This window comes from Anolis sagrei, chromosome 3, assembly GCF_037176765.1.
Source record: "Anolis sagrei isolate rAnoSag1 chromosome 3, rAnoSag1.mat, whole genome shotgun sequence".
In the NCBI taxonomy this organism is placed as follows: domain Eukaryota; kingdom Metazoa; phylum Chordata; class Lepidosauria; order Squamata; family Dactyloidae; genus Anolis; species Anolis sagrei.
Window position 1 is genome coordinate 175,983,005 of NC_090023.1, and position 18,586 is coordinate 176,001,590.

General features: G+C 43.6%; 2 protein-coding genes across 2 annotated transcripts in view; both read left to right on the forward strand.

Annotated features, from left to right (window-relative positions):
- The window catches only part of NPFFR1 (neuropeptide FF receptor 1), a 51,376-nt gene extending 44,318 nt beyond the window's left edge, over positions 1–7,058 (forward strand). Inside the window, exon 4 of the mRNA XM_060768835.2 lies at positions 4,553–7,058. Within this exon, the coding sequence (XP_060624818.2) occupies positions 4,553–5,444 (892 nt within the window). The 3' untranslated portion in view covers positions 5,445–7,058. The remainder of the gene's footprint in view (positions 1–4,552) is intronic.
- Positions 7,059–18,250: 11,192 nt separating this feature from the next.
- The window catches only part of PPA1 (inorganic pyrophosphatase 1), a 41,583-nt gene continuing 41,247 nt past the window's right edge, over positions 18,251–18,586 (forward strand). Inside the window, exon 1 of the mRNA XM_060768834.2 lies at positions 18,251–18,432. Within this exon, the coding sequence (XP_060624817.1) occupies positions 18,369–18,432 (64 nt within the window). The 5' untranslated portion in view covers positions 18,251–18,368. The remainder of the gene's footprint in view (positions 18,433–18,586) is intronic.

The following is an 18,586-nucleotide window of genomic DNA, read 5'->3' on the forward strand; positions in this document are numbered from 1 at the left end:
AGGAAAGGAAGAAAAACAAGAAAGGGAGAAAGAAAGTCAGGTAGAATTCAGAAAGCATGGTGTAGTGGTTTGAACCCTGAACTATGGCTCTAAACCCATTGTGTGGCTTTAGGCAAGTCACACTCTCTCAGCCTCAGATGTTGACAAAGTTGACAAGAAAACTTGGTACTGTTCCATTATCCAAGCAGAGACCACCAGAGGGTGCTAGAGAGAGGAGGATAATCCATTGAGGGGAGTTGAAGGAGGAAAACAATTTTCCCCCATTTTTGCTGGTTACTCCTTCTCCCCTCTTCCCATATTATAAACTAGGGTTACATCCACTATGGCAGTGGTTCTCAGCCTGGGGTCCCCAGATGTTTTTGGCCTTCAACTCCCAGAAATCCTAACAGCTGGTAAACGGGCTGGGATTTCTGGGAGTTGTAGGCCAAAAACATCTGGGGACCCCAGGTTGAGAAGCACTGCACTATGGGGACATGGGTGGGGGGAATAACAGGAAAATGGGAGAAAATAGTTTTTCTCCTTCAACCCAACCTCTACCCCATAAAATGGACTATCCTTGTCTTTCTAGTGCCCCCTGGTGGCCTCCTCCTGGATAATGGAGAAGTACCAAAAACTCTGTGATAGGATCATCCTGAAGGCCCACAACAACTATTCTAATTAATCATTAAGTATATCTTACTTGGAAAGTGAGGTGCTAAAAACTATGCAGCCCAAGAAGGTTAGACTATCAAATTTTGGTACCTTATTACTCTCAAGTTGTGCAGGCTTGCTCTAGAACATCATAATCTCCAACTCCGTATTCTCTGTACATAAAAGTGAAGATGTTATTGATTAAAAATGAAAAGGGGGAACTTAATTTATTTTTCGTTTGCTGGTGGTAACAGGTGCAGAGATAGCAGCCATATTTTGTCTTGCGGCTTTGTCAGACCTGTGCCAATTTATAGACAGCTGTGCCACTTTCTGCTTGGCTTCCTATATGGATTGGTTTTCAAACAATCTGGCTATAACAGTTGCCTGAACGCCAGTCTGATCTAAAATGCCTGCATGGGGACAAGAATGCCAAGAATGACAGTTCAAATTGAACTGAAGGGGACGATATTAAATTTTTAATACAGATATATCCAAGTGGCTGTATTATATGAGAATATTCAAAATTTCCCACAGTTTAATTACACAGTGAAAATACATTTGGATGAATCTCCTGAAACAGGTTCATATATATATATATATATATATATATATATATATATATAAATGTAATGAATTGACACCAAATTTGGACAGCATACACCTAACAACCCAATGTATGTCCTTCACTCAAAAAATTGATTTTGTCATTTGGGAGTTGTAGTTGCTGGGATTTATAGCACACCTACAATCAAAGAGCATTCTGAACTCCACCAATGATGGAACTGAACCAATCTTGGGACACAGAACTCCCATGACCAACAGAAAATTCTAGAAGGGTTTGGTGGGCATTGACCTTGAGTTTGGGAGTTGTAGTTCACCTACATCCAGAGAGCACAAACAATAATGGATCTGGACCAAACTTGACACGAATCCTCAATTTGCCCAAATGTGAATACTGGTGGAGTTTGGGGAAAATAGACCCTGACATTTGGGAGTTGTAGTTTCTGGGATTTATAGTTCACGTACAATCAAAGAGCATGCTGAACCCTATCAACGACAGAATTGGGGCAAACCTCCCACACAGAACCACCATACTTACAGCCATCCAGTCCAACTCCCTTCACCAGGGCAAGACAATGTAATCAAAGCCCTCCTGACAAAGAGCCATCCAGTCATAAATATAGATAGATAGATATGATTCACACACACACAGATATAGTATCATCGATTTGAAAGGGACCCCTAAAGAAGGACAATTACATGTTGCATGTTCCAGAGTAGGCAAACCAGACAATCTCCATATCAACACTGACATAGAAACAACAAGGAATACTGTTTACCCACAAGGATAAAGGAATTACATATATTAGAAACTATTACTTTATTTTCCAGATCACCAGACTAGGCCACAGCAACGCGTGGCAGGGGATGGCTAGTGTGTGTATGTGTGTGTGTGTGTGTGTGTGAAGTGTTTATCAGTAGCCTGCAGAGGAAATCAAGTTTAAAAGGTCTGGCAAAGGACTATTTCATTTCCCAGTGAGTACAATGTGGCCGTGCATATTCCTTGCCTTTAGCTATTCCCAGAAACAATCCTACCTATTAGCTATGGAAATTTTTGGAATAGTATTTTTTTTTTAAAGTGAAACACACACACACACACATATATAATACATTTACTTATATATATCTCACATTTACTTATAGCGGGTGTTACGTTCCAGGATCACCCACAAAAACCTATAAAGCCCTAAACAGTTCTGGCCCAATTTACCTGTCCAAATGCATCTCCCCTTATGAACCATCTAGCACTTTAAGATTGTCCGAGGAGGCCCTGCTCTCAATCCCACCTTCATCACAAGTACGTTTGGCAGGGATGAGAGACAGGGCCTTCTCTGTGGTGGCCCCTCGGCTATGGAATGCCCTCCGTAAGTAAATTAGACCAGCTCCCTCACTCCTAACGTTTTGGAGACAAGTTAAGACATGGTTATATGAGCAAGCATTTACAAATGCAGAGTAAATGACATAGGAAATGAAATAACTGATAATGGAATTTGGACAACGTTTTTAATCAGGAGACGCTGATGATAATGATGTTGGTTTTTATTGTGGTATTATATTGCCTTAATGCTTAATCTGTATTTTGCTATTATGTATACTGACTTGTTGTAAACCGCCTTGAGTCGCCAATAGGCTAAGAAAGGAATAAATAAACTACATTATATTTTTCTTCCCCGCCACTCACCCAGACTCAACGTTCAGCCACTCTAGTTCTCTTCAACCTTTGAATGGAGGAGAGCAAGGAGGATTGGAGAAACATCTGACTACGTTCTATAACCCACATGGTGAATGATTATATCATCTACTTAGATCCACAGGATTTCTCTGGAGATCACAATACATAATGCCAGAATTGTGTCTGGTTACAGGATGCTTCTCCAGTTCCTCCTCTTCTCCCCCAGTCATTGCATGGCTGTTGGAGAGGGCTGAAGCAGCTAAACAATGACTTGGGGAGGCTTTGGTCATTGCAGAAGAAGGAAGAGAATACCAATCTCTGCAATGACAAAAAAGACATATGCAGGCATATATTATTGCCAGAATGTCAGTCAATATAAGGGGAGACTATCAAAGGCACCTCAGGATGTGGCTTACAAAAAATCCTTTCAGTATATATATCTCCTTTTGATACATAGCAGATCATGACCTAAATGCTTGTTCCTTGTCCAGTGCTGAATATATGTTCAACATATACATGAAGCCGCTGGGGGAGATCATCCGGAGTTTCGGGGTACGGTGCCATCTGTACGTGGATGACATCCAACTCTGTTACTCCTTCCCACCTGCTACTAAGGAGCCTGTTCAGGTCCTGAACTGGTGTTTGGTTGCTGAGATGATCTGGATGAGGCTAACAAATTGAAATTGAATCCAGACAAGGCAGAGGTACTCCTGGTCAGTCGTAAGGCCGAACAGGGTATAGGGTTACAGCCTGTGTTGGACGGGGTTACACTCCCCCTGAAGACGCAGGTACACAGTCTGGGTGTGATCTTGGACTCATCGCCGAGCCTGGAACCCCAGGTCTCGACGGTGACCAGGGGAGCATTCGCACAATTAAAGCTTGTGCGCCAGCTGCGCCCGTACCTTGGGAAGTCTGACTTGGCCATGGTAGTCTATGCTCTCGTTACATCCCATATAGACTACTGCAACGCTCTCTACGTGGGGTTGCCTTTGAAGACTGTCCGGAAGCTCCAACTGGTCCAACGGACAGCAGCCAGATTGCTAACTGGAGCGGCTCTCAGGGAACATACAACCCCCCTGTTGCGCCAGCTCCACTGGCTGCCAGTTTGGTACCGGGCACAATTCAAAGTGCTGGTTTTAACCTTTAAAGCCCTAAACGGTTCTGGCCCAACTTACCTGTCCGAACGTATCTCCCCTTACGAACCATCTAGAACTTTGAGATCGTCTGGAGAGGCTCTGCTCTCGGTCCCGCCTTCGTCACAGGTACGTTTGGCGGGGACGAGAGACAGGGCTTTCTCAGCAGTGGCCCCCCGGCTATGGAACGCCCTCCCTAGAGAGATCAGATCTGCTCCTTCCCTTTTAACGTTTTGGAAGCAAGTCAAAACGTGGCTGTTTGAGCAAGCATTCACAAACACAAAGTAACGGATATGGATAAATGATATAGGAATTCGATGATTGACGATGGAATTGGACAATGTTTTACAATAAGGAGACGCCAATGATGTTATTTTTATTGCTCTTGTGGTTTATGTAATTGTAATGTTTTTAATTGTGTTGTGATACTATGTATACTGTTTTGTTGGAAACGGCCTTGAGTCGCCGATATGGCTGAGAAAGGCGGTATACAAATACAGTAAATAAATAAATAAATAAATAAATAAATAAATATGGCCCTTTCTTTCTCTTCCAGGTTTCGTTGCATTGTGTACCCATTCAGGCAGAGGTTAACCCTAAAGAAGGCACTAATCACCATTGTAATCATCTGGGTCTTAGCCCTGATAATTATGTGCCCTTCAGCAGTCACCTTGACCGTCACCAGGGTTGACTACCACTTCATGGTAGATGCCTTCAACCATTCCTACCCACTCTACTCCTGCTGGGAAGCCTGGCCAGACCAGGAGATGCGTAAGATCTATACCACTATTCTTTTCTCTCACATTTACCTCGCTCCTTTCACTTCTATTGTTATAATGTACACTCGTGTTGCCTTCAAACTGTTCAAATCATCTGCACCCATATGTGGCTCACAGTCAGAGGACACTGAGGGGAGAAGGATCTCCAAGAGGAAAATCAGAGTGATCAACATGTTGATCATTGTGGCATTGTTCTTCACTCTCTCGTGGTTGCCCCTATGGACTTTAATGCTCCTCACAGACTATGGGAACCTAACGGAGTATCAACTGAACCTCATTACAGTTTATTTTTTCCCCTTTGCTCACTGGCTGGCTTTCTTTAACAGCAGCGTTAACCCAATCATCTATGGGTATTTCAATGAGAACTTCCGGAGAGGATTCCAAGAGGCCTTCAAATTTAAGCTCTGCTTCATGGAGAAGAGGGATAAAGACACCTATTCAGACAGGAACAACAGTGGATTGCTTTTTGGGCCACGTAATCGGATTTTTGTTGAAGTCCAAGGCAGTGACTTGGCACAGCCCTCTGAATCCGGCCAAAGCAGCCTTTTGCAAGCAGGATTATTCCCAAAGAGGAATGGACGGGCAGCTCACCATGGGTTGATGGTTGAGCATTTTGACAGTAAAGGTTGCTCTCCCAAAACTGTTAGTGTCTCAGCTTGGGATATGTAAGGATATCTGACACTCCACCGGGATGATGCTGACTTTACTAGATACCATTGTGTCATTTTTTCAGAGCTTGTGTGAACCAAATGCATTGTAAGATGGATGGTGAAAACCAAATATTTTGCCCTTTGTAAGCTGCGAAGGGACATGGGATTTCCTTATCCTATATAGATGGTTTTTCTCTTCTTCTCACCACAAGTTTTGAAGCTCCAACATTACTTTTATAAAATGTTTCGATTTATAGATGCTTAGTCCTTTCTCAAAACAGGTCTCAGACTGGATTGTGTGGCTCCAGGCTTTCCTTCTGTGTTAGAAGGACAAAAGACACAACATATATTTTGAAGTAGGTTGTGGCTGGTCAACAATGTAATTTATTGGACACTATTGATGTGCTACCTCAATAAGGAAACAACATAGGAAGGCCGAGAAACTGAAGCAAGAAAAGCATCAATTGTCGAAACAATGGGACAAATCAAATATACCGCATCAATCTAATACTCCCGTTAACTTATGTGATACTGTCAGGGCAGAAATTACCATTATGTCATGGTTGTTATTTCTACAGAGAGCTTGGACAAGTTACTTTTGTGGACTACAACTCCCAGAGTCATTTAGTCAACATGGTGAGCAGATATTCCAAACTGTGAACTAGTGACAGGAAGGAAAAAATAATGGTAATGGCATTTCTGTGATCACAGAAAGTTACTTTGTGTAAAGGGCTCAACTTGGTTGTGGTTCCAGTTCTCTTCTGCTTGTACAGAGGTAATTTGCCTGCTAATCCTGGGCAAGTGATTGAAAGCTTGCTACTTTTTCACCCTTCCTCCTTTCTCTGCAGGACGATTGCCCCACCTTTCTCTTGACTTATTTTACAACATATTTGGGATACAAATCAAATGCTCTACTTCTGTGCCTCATACTAGCCAGGGCCGGAGGAACGCATGGGTCTCTAGATGCTGCTGTGGCCTCCATCATCCCTCCATATGGGATATGCAGTCTCTATCAGTTGCACTTCATAGCATCAGCCAGTGCAATATAGGGTTTTTTTCCAAAACAAACAGTGAAAAAAGATTCAGGAATCTATGCACAGAAGAGAGAAAAGGGAGGGAAGGACAGAACATGCAGAAACCCAAGGCATGTTGCTGAGTAGAAAAATTAAAGCATAATAATGCATCACATGCATCATAATATTCTTTTTCCAAATTACAGAGGTGTAAATTGTATTTTTTTTCACCAAAGGCCAAGTTTGGATTATGGTAGCATAGTGCCATGTCACACTTTGCAGTTATACCACTATGATTCTACTCTGAATGACATTTATTTATTTGTGTCAGGGCAACCAGTCAATTATATTACATTTCTAACAGAACAAAATTTTTGAGTTTGGTAGTTGATTAAATGTCCTTTGACCAGTATCTGGCCACTTGGAGTGCTTCTGGTGTTGCTGCAAGAAGGTCCTCCATGGTGCATGTGGCTGGGCTCAGGTTGCATTGCAGCAGGTGGTCAGTGGTTTGCTCCTCTCCACACTCACACGTCGAGGATTCCACTTTGTTGCCCCATTTTTGAAGGTTGGCTCTGCATCTTGTGGTGCCAGAGCGCAGTCTGTTCAGCGCCTTCCAAATCGCCCAGTCCTCTGTGTGCCCAGGGGAGAGTCTCTCATCTGGTATCAGCCATTGGTTGAGGTTCGGGGTTTGAGCCTGCCACTTTTGGACTCTCGCTTGCTGAGGTGTTCCAGCGAGTGTCTCTGTAGATCTTAGAAAATTGTTTCTAGATTTAAGTCGTTGTTTGAATGACATGGCAACATGACATGGAATTCTAGGATAGTTTGATAGTTTGAAGGAGATCCTGGTGGTGCAGTGGGTTAAACCCCTGGGCCGGCAGGACTGAAGACCGACAGGTCGCAAGTCCGAATCTGGGGAGAGTGTGGATGAGCTCCCTCTATCAGCTCCAGCTCCTCATGCGGAGACATGAGAGAAGCCTCCCACAAGGATGGTAAAAACATCAAAACATCCGGGCATCCCCTGGGCAACATCCTTGCAGACAGTCAGTTCTCTCACACCAGAAGCGATTTGCAGTTTCTCAAGTTGCTTCTGGCATGACAAAAAAATCAGGCTAAGAATTTTAGACATCCTTTCCTAAACTGTCAACTCCAGGATACCCCATGAAACAGCCACAGCAGTTAAAGTGGAATCATAGAGCAAGAATTTTGAAGCGTGAAGGGCTGTAAAACTATACACACAGGTCAGCGCTGGGAAGATAAGGCTTTCAGAATTGATTCATTATTGTTGATAGTCAATAATTTGTAATTAACCAGTTAATCTTAACATGATGCAATGTGTTGCAATGACCATAATGTATTACTTTGTTGAACTGACATAAGTTTTTAAAGAAACTATTGGATGTACATAAAATGATTCATTGGGTTGTTCCTGTTGCCCTCTAGTGTTCAGTTCCATTTGTTTACTCAAAAGCATCATATGTAATATTTTCATAATTTTAAATTGCCTTCCTCGTCCTGGCAATTTGCATATATCCCAAATGCACTAGAACTGCCATGTTGGATAAGGCTGTTCTAAAATGTGGAGCAGACATTGGATCACCGATCTGCAAATCTTTCCTTCTTTCCACTTGTATGGATGGCCGACACATCCATACAAGTGGAAAGAAGGAAAGATTGGCAGATCGGTGATCCAATGTCAAGTTGGCTGTGACTTTATGACAACACGATGGACTTCATAGGGTTTTCCTAAACAGGGGATACAGTCAGCCCTCCATATCGGCATCCACAATTCAACCTTCTACCACTTGAAAATACTTTTTTTAAAATCCAAAAGCAAACATTGATTTTGTCATTTGATATAAGGCAATGTTTCTCAACCTGAGGGTCAGGGCCTCTGGGATGGTCAAGAGGGGATGTCAGAAGGATTGCCAAAGACCATCAGAAAACATAGTATTTTCTGTTGGCCATGGGGGTTCTGTGTGGGAAGTTTGGCCCAATTTTATCATTGGTGAGGTTCAGAATTTTCTTTGATTGTAGGTGAGCTATAAATCCCAGCAACAACTCCCAAATTTCAAGGTCTGTTTTCCCCAAGCTCTACAACTGTTCACATTTGGGCATATTGAGTATCCATGCCAAGTTTGGTCCAGATCCACCATTGTTTGAGTCCACAGTGCTCTCTAGACGTAGGTGAACTACAACTCCCAAGTTCAAGGTCAATGCCCACCAAACCCTTCTAGTATTTTCTGTTGGTCATGGGAGTTCTGTGTGCCAATTATGGTCAATTCCATCATTGGTGGAGTTCAGAATGCTATTTGATTGTAGGGGAACTATAAATCTCAGCAACTATAATTCCCAAATTTTATTTATTTATTTATTTATTTGCTTTATTTCTATACCGCATTTTTCCAGCCCTTGACAGGCGACTCAATGCGGTTTACATGGTACAATGACAAAATCAATCCTCCCATCCCAACCCCACCAATATTCAAATTTGGGTGAATCGGGTATTTGTGCCAAATTTGGTCCAGTGAATGAAAATACATCCTACATATCAGATATTTACATTATGATTCATAACAGTAGCAAAATTACAGTTCTGAAGTAGCAAAAAAAAAAATAATGTTATGGTTGGGGTCACCACAACATGAGGGACTATATTAAGGGGTCACGGCATTAGGAAGGTTGTGAACCACTGATATTTTACTATGCCATTGTATGTCATGGAAGTTGAGCATCTGCAGATTTGGTATCCTGGAATCAAACTCCAGTGGAAACCAAGGGCTCGCTGTATTTGTGTCCAGGATTTCTTGACTTGTACTATTTACATTTATTTTACAGTGACTTTTTTCCTTTTCCTTCAAGCAAGTTGCCAGCATGACTAGCTTTTCTTTCATTAAAAAGGACATAACAGTTTCACCTCCTTTCAGAAAGGAATGCGGTTTTGCAGTATGAAGATGCCAACTAATTGTGTGTGTTATTTTGCTCCCGTGCCTTTAACAGCCACTGGATCTGCAGAAGACTATGGCATCATTTACTAATTCTTGCAGATCCTGCTAAAGACACGGGTGTAAAGAGACTACTCGAATGTCATGCCTGCTCTTAACCATTTTTCCTGAATTTAAAAGAATAAAACAGCCCATGATATTAAGTGTGCAGCCAAATCAGGATATGTCCATGAAACTCAAGTGGAGAATTCATCTGCCTAATTAAAGTATTTATTGCCTGCATTGGTGCTTTGTCTTCTAACACACTCATTGTTAAGTAAAAATTATGTCTTGTGTTGTAAACGTGACAATTTTGCTGTTTTTGACAATGTAACAGAAATAAAAGCTACTCTCTGTTGCCATTTTGTTTTGAATCACAAAGATAGACACAATAGGTGGTGCACATTGCTGTGGTTGTCACAAGTGCCAACTCTGCAACCTGCCCTTGCATTTTCCCCATTGATTTATAGTAATAATAGAATACTAGAGTTGGAAGACACCCCAAGGGCCAGCCAGTCCAATCCCCTTCTGCCATACAGGAAGATACAATCAAAGCATCCCCAACAGATGGCCATTCAGCCTCTGCTTAAACACCTCCAGAGAAGACTCCACCAGGCTCTGAAGCAGCATATTCTATTGCCAAACAGCTCTAGTAATGAACAGGAGGAAATGTTTGCCTACATGCCATCTGAAACTTTACCTTGACAGAAGGAAATCTCGGTCCCATCAGACGTGTCAGACTTCATATCCCAGAATCCATAGGTAGAATAATCAGAAATGTTAAGGCCTATAAAGTCGGCCTTTTGCACATGTAGCTTTTACTTTTACTGATTTGATTATTTATGGATTAGATTAATATGGTCTCTCTAGAAAACTCTAGGTCCTCCAACATTACTTACTTACTTACTTAGGTGATCCCTCGTTGGCCGAGTGGAATAGTCTTCCAGGATCAGAATTCTTGTGAATCTGTAGGTGGCTGTGGAACCCTATTCTTGATCTGCATCTTCTTCTGCAGTGAGGGCATTGGTTTCCAGGTGGAAAGTGGTCCTGGTTGGGGTTGGCTTGACACGCCTTCCTCTTGGCACGCTTCTCTCTTTCACCCTCCATTCGTGCCTCTTCAAATTCTGCAGCACTGCTGGTCACAGCTGACCTCCAGCTGGAGTGGTCAAGGGCCAAGGCTTCCCAGTTCTCAGTGTCTATGCCGGAGTTTTTAAGGTTGGTTGTGAGCCCATCTTTAAATCTCTTTTCCTGCCCGCCAACATTTTGTTTTCCGTTCTTGAATTCGGAGTAGAGCAACTGCTTTGGGAGATGGTGGTCGGGCATCCGGACAACGTGGCTGGTCCAGCGGAGTTGATGGCGGAGGACCATCACTTCAATGCTGGTGGTCTTTGCTTCTTCCAGCACGCTGACGTTTGTCCACCTGTCTTCCCAAGAGATTTACAGGATTTTCCGGAGGCAGCGCTGATGGAATCGTTCCAGGAGTTGCATGTGACATAACTCCAACATAACTCTAGTCAACTTCCACTAGACACTGATCACAGTCCTAGAAGGGTGGTCCTTCAGGTTAATTCTGTTTGTTTATTTCTAGTTTTTCCATTAGGCCTGAGTTGAACAGCTTCAAAAGGTTCAAGGACAGGCAAAAATGACCAAATATTTCTTAGATCAAGACTAAGGTTGATTTTAGGATTAGAGAAAAGCAAAAGGAAAACAAAAAAGCAAACTTTTGCTTGTGAAACTTGGTGGTTGCTGTCACAGGACGTCCAACTCTTTGTTTGTCATGCAAGTCAGATGTTACCACCTCAACATCTTTAAACTTACTCGCCCAACGACGCACAGTACTCACATCAACACAATCACCATAAACAGCTTGCATTCTCTGATTAATTTCCTTTGGGGGTGACACCTTCTGCTGTCAAGCATGTTGCTTAAGTCGCATTGACTGACTGACTGCGCAGGGTTCCATACTTCTAACTTTAACAACACAACCATTCAATGCTAAGGCTTCCCACCAAAATGGAACTGTAGAGGAGAGTCTACTGAACAAGCCAGTACCTGCCGCATACTAGTACTGCCATCTGTTGAGGAGTTACGAAGGTGGAGGCATTACTTTTCATTCAACCCTCGTAAGTTGGAAATGACTGGAAGGCATACAACAATAACAGTTCCTTGCTCCACACCAAGCATCATTGTATATGTATCTATCCCACCTCCCCTTCCTTGCAATAACTATACAGAGAATTCCAGGTATATTTGCACCACAAATTTGTACGAGGATTGTATTATAATTGTATTTTTACAATTCTATCCAAGATCATGGGGTGGAAAATGCTCATTCATCCCTTGTACAATTCCTCACCCCTGTTTTAAATGATAATAAATCATGAGGCACCATTACTGCAAAGAGAGGTGGTACTTGTCAGGGATAATTTTCTCCTTAGATGCCTCCCTTGGAGTAAAACTAGGTCAGGGCAAATTACAACATGAAATTACCACTTGCTACTATAGTATGGAGCCCCCAGTGGCACAGTGGGTTAAAGCACTGAGCTGCTGAGTTTGTTGATCGAAAGGTCGCCGGTTCGATTCCAGGGAGCGGCGTGAGCTTCCGCTGTCAGCCCTAGCTTCTGCCAACCTAGCAGTTCGAAAACATGCAAATGTGAGTAGATCAATAGGTACCGCTCCGGCGGGAAGGTAACAGTGCTCCATGCAGTCATGCCAGCCACATGACCTTGGAGGTGTCTACGGACAACGCTGGCTCTTCGGCTCAGAAATGGAGATGAGCACCACACCCCAGAGTCAGACATGACTGGACTTAATGTCAGGGGACTACCTTTACCTTTACTATAGTATATTCATTATAGTCCTAGCTTCACCATAGCAAGTGCTGGACAGTTATTATAACAAAGCAATAGGTTTCTTTTCCTGAATGGAATATAAACGGCACAGGCAATTGATAGGTTGGCTCTAAACTATAAGATTAATGCAGTTTGATGCAACTTTAAGTGTGATGGCTCAAGACTTGTGGGAGTTGTAGTTTGACATAGAGTTTAGCCTTTTCTGCAAAAGAGTGCTGGTGCCTCACCAAACTACAATTCTCACCATTCCAAAGCATTGAGTCAGGGCAGTTAAAGTGATGTCAAACTGCCTTAAAGCTACAGTGTAGAAGTACTTAGGAAAAGGAAATCTCTGTCCATTGCTTTATGATTTCTTTTTTTTTTAAATTGGGAAAGCATAGTAACAACATTTATTTATTTATTTAAAACATATCTATCTATCTATCTATCTATCCATACACAAACACACACGGGAACCCCCAGTGGCGCAGTGGGTTAAAGCGCTGAGCTGCTGAACTTGTTGACTGAAAGGTCGCAGGTTTGATTCCGGGGAGCGGCGTGAGCTTCCGCTGTCAGCCCTAGCTTCTACCAACCTAGCAGTTTGAAAACATGCAAATGTGAGTAGATCAATAGGTACCGCTCCAGCGGGAAGGTAACGACGCTCCATGCAGTCATGCCAGCCACATGACCTTGGAGGTGTCTATAGACAACACCGGCTCTTCGGCTTAGAAATGGAGATGAGCACCAACCCCCCAGAGTCGGACATGACTGGACTTAATGTCAGGGGACAACCTTTACCTTTACCTATATGAGAGGAAGTCTTAGGGAGGAGAGAGCAAGCTTGTTTTCTGCTTTCCTGGAGACTAGGACACAGAACAATGGCTTCAAACTACAAGAAAGGAGATTCCACCTGAACATGAGGAAGAACATCCTGACTGTGAGAGCTGTTCAGCAATGGAACTCTCTGCCCTGGAGTGTAGTAGAGGCGCCTTTTTTGAAAGCTATTAAACAGAGGCTGGATGGCCATCTGTCGGGGGGTGCTTTGAATGCAATTTTCCTGCTTCTTGGCAGGAGGTTGGACTGGTTGGCCCATGAGGTCTCTTCCAACTCTATGATTCTATATTATTTATGTATTTAAAATATTTCTATTCTGCCCTTCTCACCCCAAAGGGGACTCACGGCGGAGCACAGCATATATACGGCAAGCATACAATAACTATAAATATACACAGTTACAGAATCTTAAAACCATCCCCATTGTAGCAACATGCTGGATTATAAATCTCATTTTCCCAGATAGATTATACTGTTTCCCAGAAAGCCTTTTGTAATTTCTCATATATGGTCAGGAACTGAATCATCGCAGTTACATAAATAAACCAGATTCTCTTTCAATTTCACTTTGAAAACAGAGCCAAAACATTGCTCTGTTCCTGTAACCTAAATGAGGTGAAAGCAAAAGTGAAATGATAAAACTACACAGTGATTTCTGCTGTTTTGTTTTTAGGTGGTGGTGAGAGGATGTCACCACAAAAGCACGTCCACACTTTTCTAGCAGATCAGATTCAGAGTGAGCCCTTTTCTTTCACCTGGGTTTGAATCGGCTTTACATGGCAGTGTAGATCCAGCCATACTTCTGACTCTTGTGCGAATCTTGCTCTGTTGCCAGCACAGCTAAATGTCTCTCTGTTTGGCATGTCATCTCATTCTGCCCAGACAACTTGCTAAGTAATCAGGGCATAGCTATAGTTAGGGTGTGAGTAGATGGCTCTAATTGGATTGTGATGCACGTAAAACTGCATTTAAACTAGGCGGGGTGTTCAGTGGCATCCGAATGGCTTCTTGGGTAGCACAGGATTTTGTTCGACTTCAGTTGCATAGTTACCTGAAAGTATTCTGGTAACAGGTTGAAATTCAGGTTCTTTTCCTTTCTTTCTTTCTTTCTTTTGCAATAGTAACCTTTCAGCTTCAATTTCTGAAAGGTGAGTGAACCACAGCCTTCATCCTGCCCTTTGCCTAATTTTGAAAGATCTCTCTCAATTTCCAAGAATTGAGGTGAAAGAGGGAGAAAAGGGCCGAACTTGTCTGCTTTGGGCAATGCCGGCTTCATCTATGATAAGTGGTAGTTGTACAGAGGCAAAAAGGAAGCAGCATTATTAGGCGTGTGCAAATCTTCCTTTTAAAATCATAAGTCATATGTAATTCATCCAATACTTTTTCGTTTGAATTCTATAATTCTCGGAAGTCAGTTTCCATTTTCAGTGCAAGCGAGGTGAAACCAAAAAGGCTGCCATTCCTCTTTAAATAAAAAAGAGATAGGTTGCCTCTCGCCATGAGAGGAAAGCAGCAGGGACAAGCCAAGTTAGCTGGGAAAGAGACTGAGAGAGCACAGAATTCTGGGACGTGTAGTTTGGGAAGGCGAGGAGTCCTATAGTAGAGAATGCAAACGTTCCTGCCCTAAACAACGTTTCCCAGAATTCTGCTCAGCATCAGAAAGCCCCAAACAGGATAAGGAAGAGCTATTTTCCTTCCATAGCAACAGCAAACCAGCCACGCAATTTGAAATTCTGTAAAGCAGAGGATCAACATATTTCAATATTAGTAAGTATATTTGTGCTAGGTTGGAAAAAAAAATCTCTAAATTGAAGTTCTATAGGGATAGCTGCTGTGGTGTCATGATGCCAGGGCTCTGCCATTATTCAGGCAGAGATGAACCAAACAAACAACCAGTTTGTATCAAACAATTCAATTAAAACAGCACTTACTTTCTGGCGGTTTTAATAGTCTAAAATATAAAACATAAAGATAGCACTCAGCCACAGAATAAACAGAAACTGATAGCAAAAGCTACACCGTAGTCAAAAGGTCCAGTGGTCAAATGCGGAGAGTTCAATGAGCAAAGTTCAGGGATGAAGAGTCTATACCATAGTCCAAACCCAGTCCAGAGATTCAAAGTTCCAGGGTTCTAAGAGTTCAGGAGATAGGTCAGGATACTGAAAATTCAGAGACCTGGGGGAAAACCAGCAGCATCTACCACCAAAATAAGATAAATACCATTTATCTACCGGACCCAATTCAAGGTGCAGGTTCTTACCTTCAAAGCCCTGAACGGTTTGGGACCTGCCTACCTGCGTGACCACATCTCTGTATATGAACCCACACGATCTCTTCGTTCATCTGGAGAGGCCCTGCTCTCGATCCCACCAGCATCGCAGGCACGATTGGTGGGGACGAGAGAGAATGCCTTTTCGGTGGTAGCCCCTCGACTCTAGAACTCACTCCCTAAGGACATCAGGCAGGCCCCAACTCTGGCAGTCTCCAGGAGGAGCTTGAAGACGTGGTTGTTCCAGTGTGCCTTCCCAAAATAATTATCCCATAGCACTTTGTCCCTCCAAAGCACTTTATACTTTTAGGTCTGCTCGTATGTCTTCCACAAACGCCACTATCACCTTTTCGTCCATGCCTCAGCACTATTCCAATTTTAATTTTTATATTTGGCCTTCCCACAGTTTTAACTGTATGTTGTCTTATTGATAATGTTATATGTTTATCGTTTATGTTCTATTTTAATTGCTTGTATTGTTGTGATTATTGCCTGTATTGTTGTGTTTGGGCTCGGCCTCATGTAAGCCGCACCGAGTCCCCTGGGGAGATGGTAGCAGGGTACAAATAACGTGTTATTATTATTATTATTATACTTTATTTGGCCAGCTTGGGTGTGATCCTGGACTCATCGCTGAGCCTGGAACCCCAGGTTTCGGTGGTGACCAGGGGAGCATTTGCACAGCGAAAGCTTGTGCGCCAGCTGCGCCCGTACCTTGGGAAGTCTGACTTGGCCACGGCAGTCCACACTCTGGTTATATCCCGTTTAGACTACTGCAACACTCTCTACGTGGGGTTGCCTTTGAAGACGGCTCGGAAGTTTCAACTAGTCCAACGCTCAGCAGCCATGATTCTAACAGGAGCGGAACGCAGGGAGCATACAACCCCCCTGTTGCGCCAACTCCACTGGCTACCGATTTGCTACCGGGCTCAATTCAAAGTGCTGGCGTTGACCTTTAAAGCCCTAAACGGTTCTGGCCCAAGCTACCTATCCGACCGCATCTCTGCCTATGAACCCACTAGGACTTTGAGATCTTCCGGGGAGGCCCTGCTCTCGATCCCGCCTGCCTCACAAGCACGGCTGGCGGGGACAAGAGATAGGGCCTTCTCGGTGGTGGCCCCTCGGCTGTGGAACGCCCTCCTCACGGACATTAGACTAGCCCCATCATTAATGGTATTCCGTAAAAAAGTGAAAACATGGTTGTTTAAGCAGGCGTTCGAATAGTTAGTGCAATGAGTGTAATGAACATAGGAATGGAACAAAGGATGACGGATCTGGATCATGTTTTTAGTGATGAGACGCTAGTGAATGGCTATTGTTAATTGTATATTATTGTATAATGTGTTAGGATGTTAACTGTTTTATTCTGTTAGTGTAGCATTGAATTTTTGCTGTTCTTGTTGTTAACCGCTGTGAGTCGCCTAAGGGCTGAGAACAGTGGTATACAAATAAAGTAAATATAAATAAATAAATAAATAATTAATCTAGTTCCTTCATTAGACTCCATGACAGGTAGATGTAGTCAAAGAAGAAAGTCTGAGGGCCTCATCACAGTAGAGAGAAAAATCCACTTAAAATTCAGTTTCTGCCTCTTGCAGAGTTCTGGGATTTGTAGTTTAGAGAGGAGCCTTTAACAGCCTCAATAAACTACAAACCCCAGAATTCTGCAGGAAGCAGAAACCGGATTTTTTTCTCTGTTGTTGTTCATTCGTTCAGTCGTCTCCGACTCTTCGTGACCTCATGGACCAGTCCACGCCAGAGCTCCCTGTCGGCCGTCACCACCCCCAGCTCCTTCAAAGTCAGTCCAGTCACTTCAAGGATGCCATCCATCCATCTTGCCCTTGGTCGGCCCCTCTTCCTTTTTCCTTCTACTTTCCCCAGCATAATTGTCTTCTCTGGGCTTTCCTGTCTCCTCATGATGTGGCCAAAGTACTTCATCTTAGCCTCTACTATCCTTCCCTCCAATGAGTAGTCGGGCTTTATTTCCTGGAGGATGGACTGTTTGGATCTTCTTGCTGTCCAAGGCACTCTCAGAACTTTCCTCCAACACCACAGCTCAAAAGCACCGATCTTCCTTCGCTCAGCCTTCCCTAAGGTCCAGCTCTCACATCCGTAGGTTACTACAGGGAATACCATGGCTTTGATTATGCGGATCTTTGTTGCTTGTGTGATGTCTCTACTCTTTACTATTTTATCGAGACTGGACATTGCTCTCCTCCCAAGAAGTAATCGCCTTCTGATTTCCTGGCCACAGTCTGCATCTGCAGTAATCTTTGCACCTAGAAATACAAAGTCTGTCACGGCCTCCACGATTTCTCCCTCTATTTTCAAGTAGTCAATCATTCTTGTTGACATAATCTTGGTTTTTTGATGTTTAGCTGCAACCCAGCTTTTGCGCTTTCTTCTTTCACCTTGATTAGAAGGCTCCTCAGCTCCTCCTCGCTTTCGGAGTATTAGCTATCCCTCCCAATTTGGTGTCGTCTGCAAACTTGTAGTCAAATAAGCGAGTCTGAGGGCCTCATCACACTACAGAAAAAAATCCACTTAAAATCCAGTTTCTAAGGTTTGTAGTTTAGGGAGGAGCCTTTAACAGCCTCAATAAACTACAAACCCCAGAATTCTGCAGGAGGCAGAAACCAGATTTTAAGTGGATTTCTTTCTCTAGTGTGATGAGAAACTTAAGACTGGGTAGAAGCAGCAGACTGAGCTAGCCCTGGGGACTTGGAGAAAGGAGGTGGGAATGAATTAAGCCCAAGCACTGTGTTCAGAGTCTGCGCACTGCGCACAAGGCCGGCGTGGCCTCTGGCTGATGAAACCACCGGGAGGGGAAGCGTGCGCCTGCGCAGTGCGGAAGTGGGTGGGGGGAAAGGGGCGGTGTCCGGGCTCATAAGCGGCGGTCGCAAGGGGCGGCTCTGGTTGGCTGCGGCGTGATCCATTCTGTCCTCGCGCTGCCTCTGCTGCTGTCTCGCGCCGCTCTCTGTCTCTAGCCTCTCTTGCGCGCGCGCACTCTCAACCATGGCCAGCTACAGCGTGGAGGAACGCGGCTGCTCCAATAGCCTGGACTACAGGATTTATTTCAGTGAGTCTTTTGCAGGGAAGGAAAGCAAGGAGAGGGGGCTTGGGAAGGGGAAAGGTGCCCACAGCAGACAGGTAGGTCTTTCAATGGTTGCATGAATGAGAGCCAGAGGCTGAGAAAGCTTGCACGCAGACGCCTTGCAAACCAGCACCCTTGA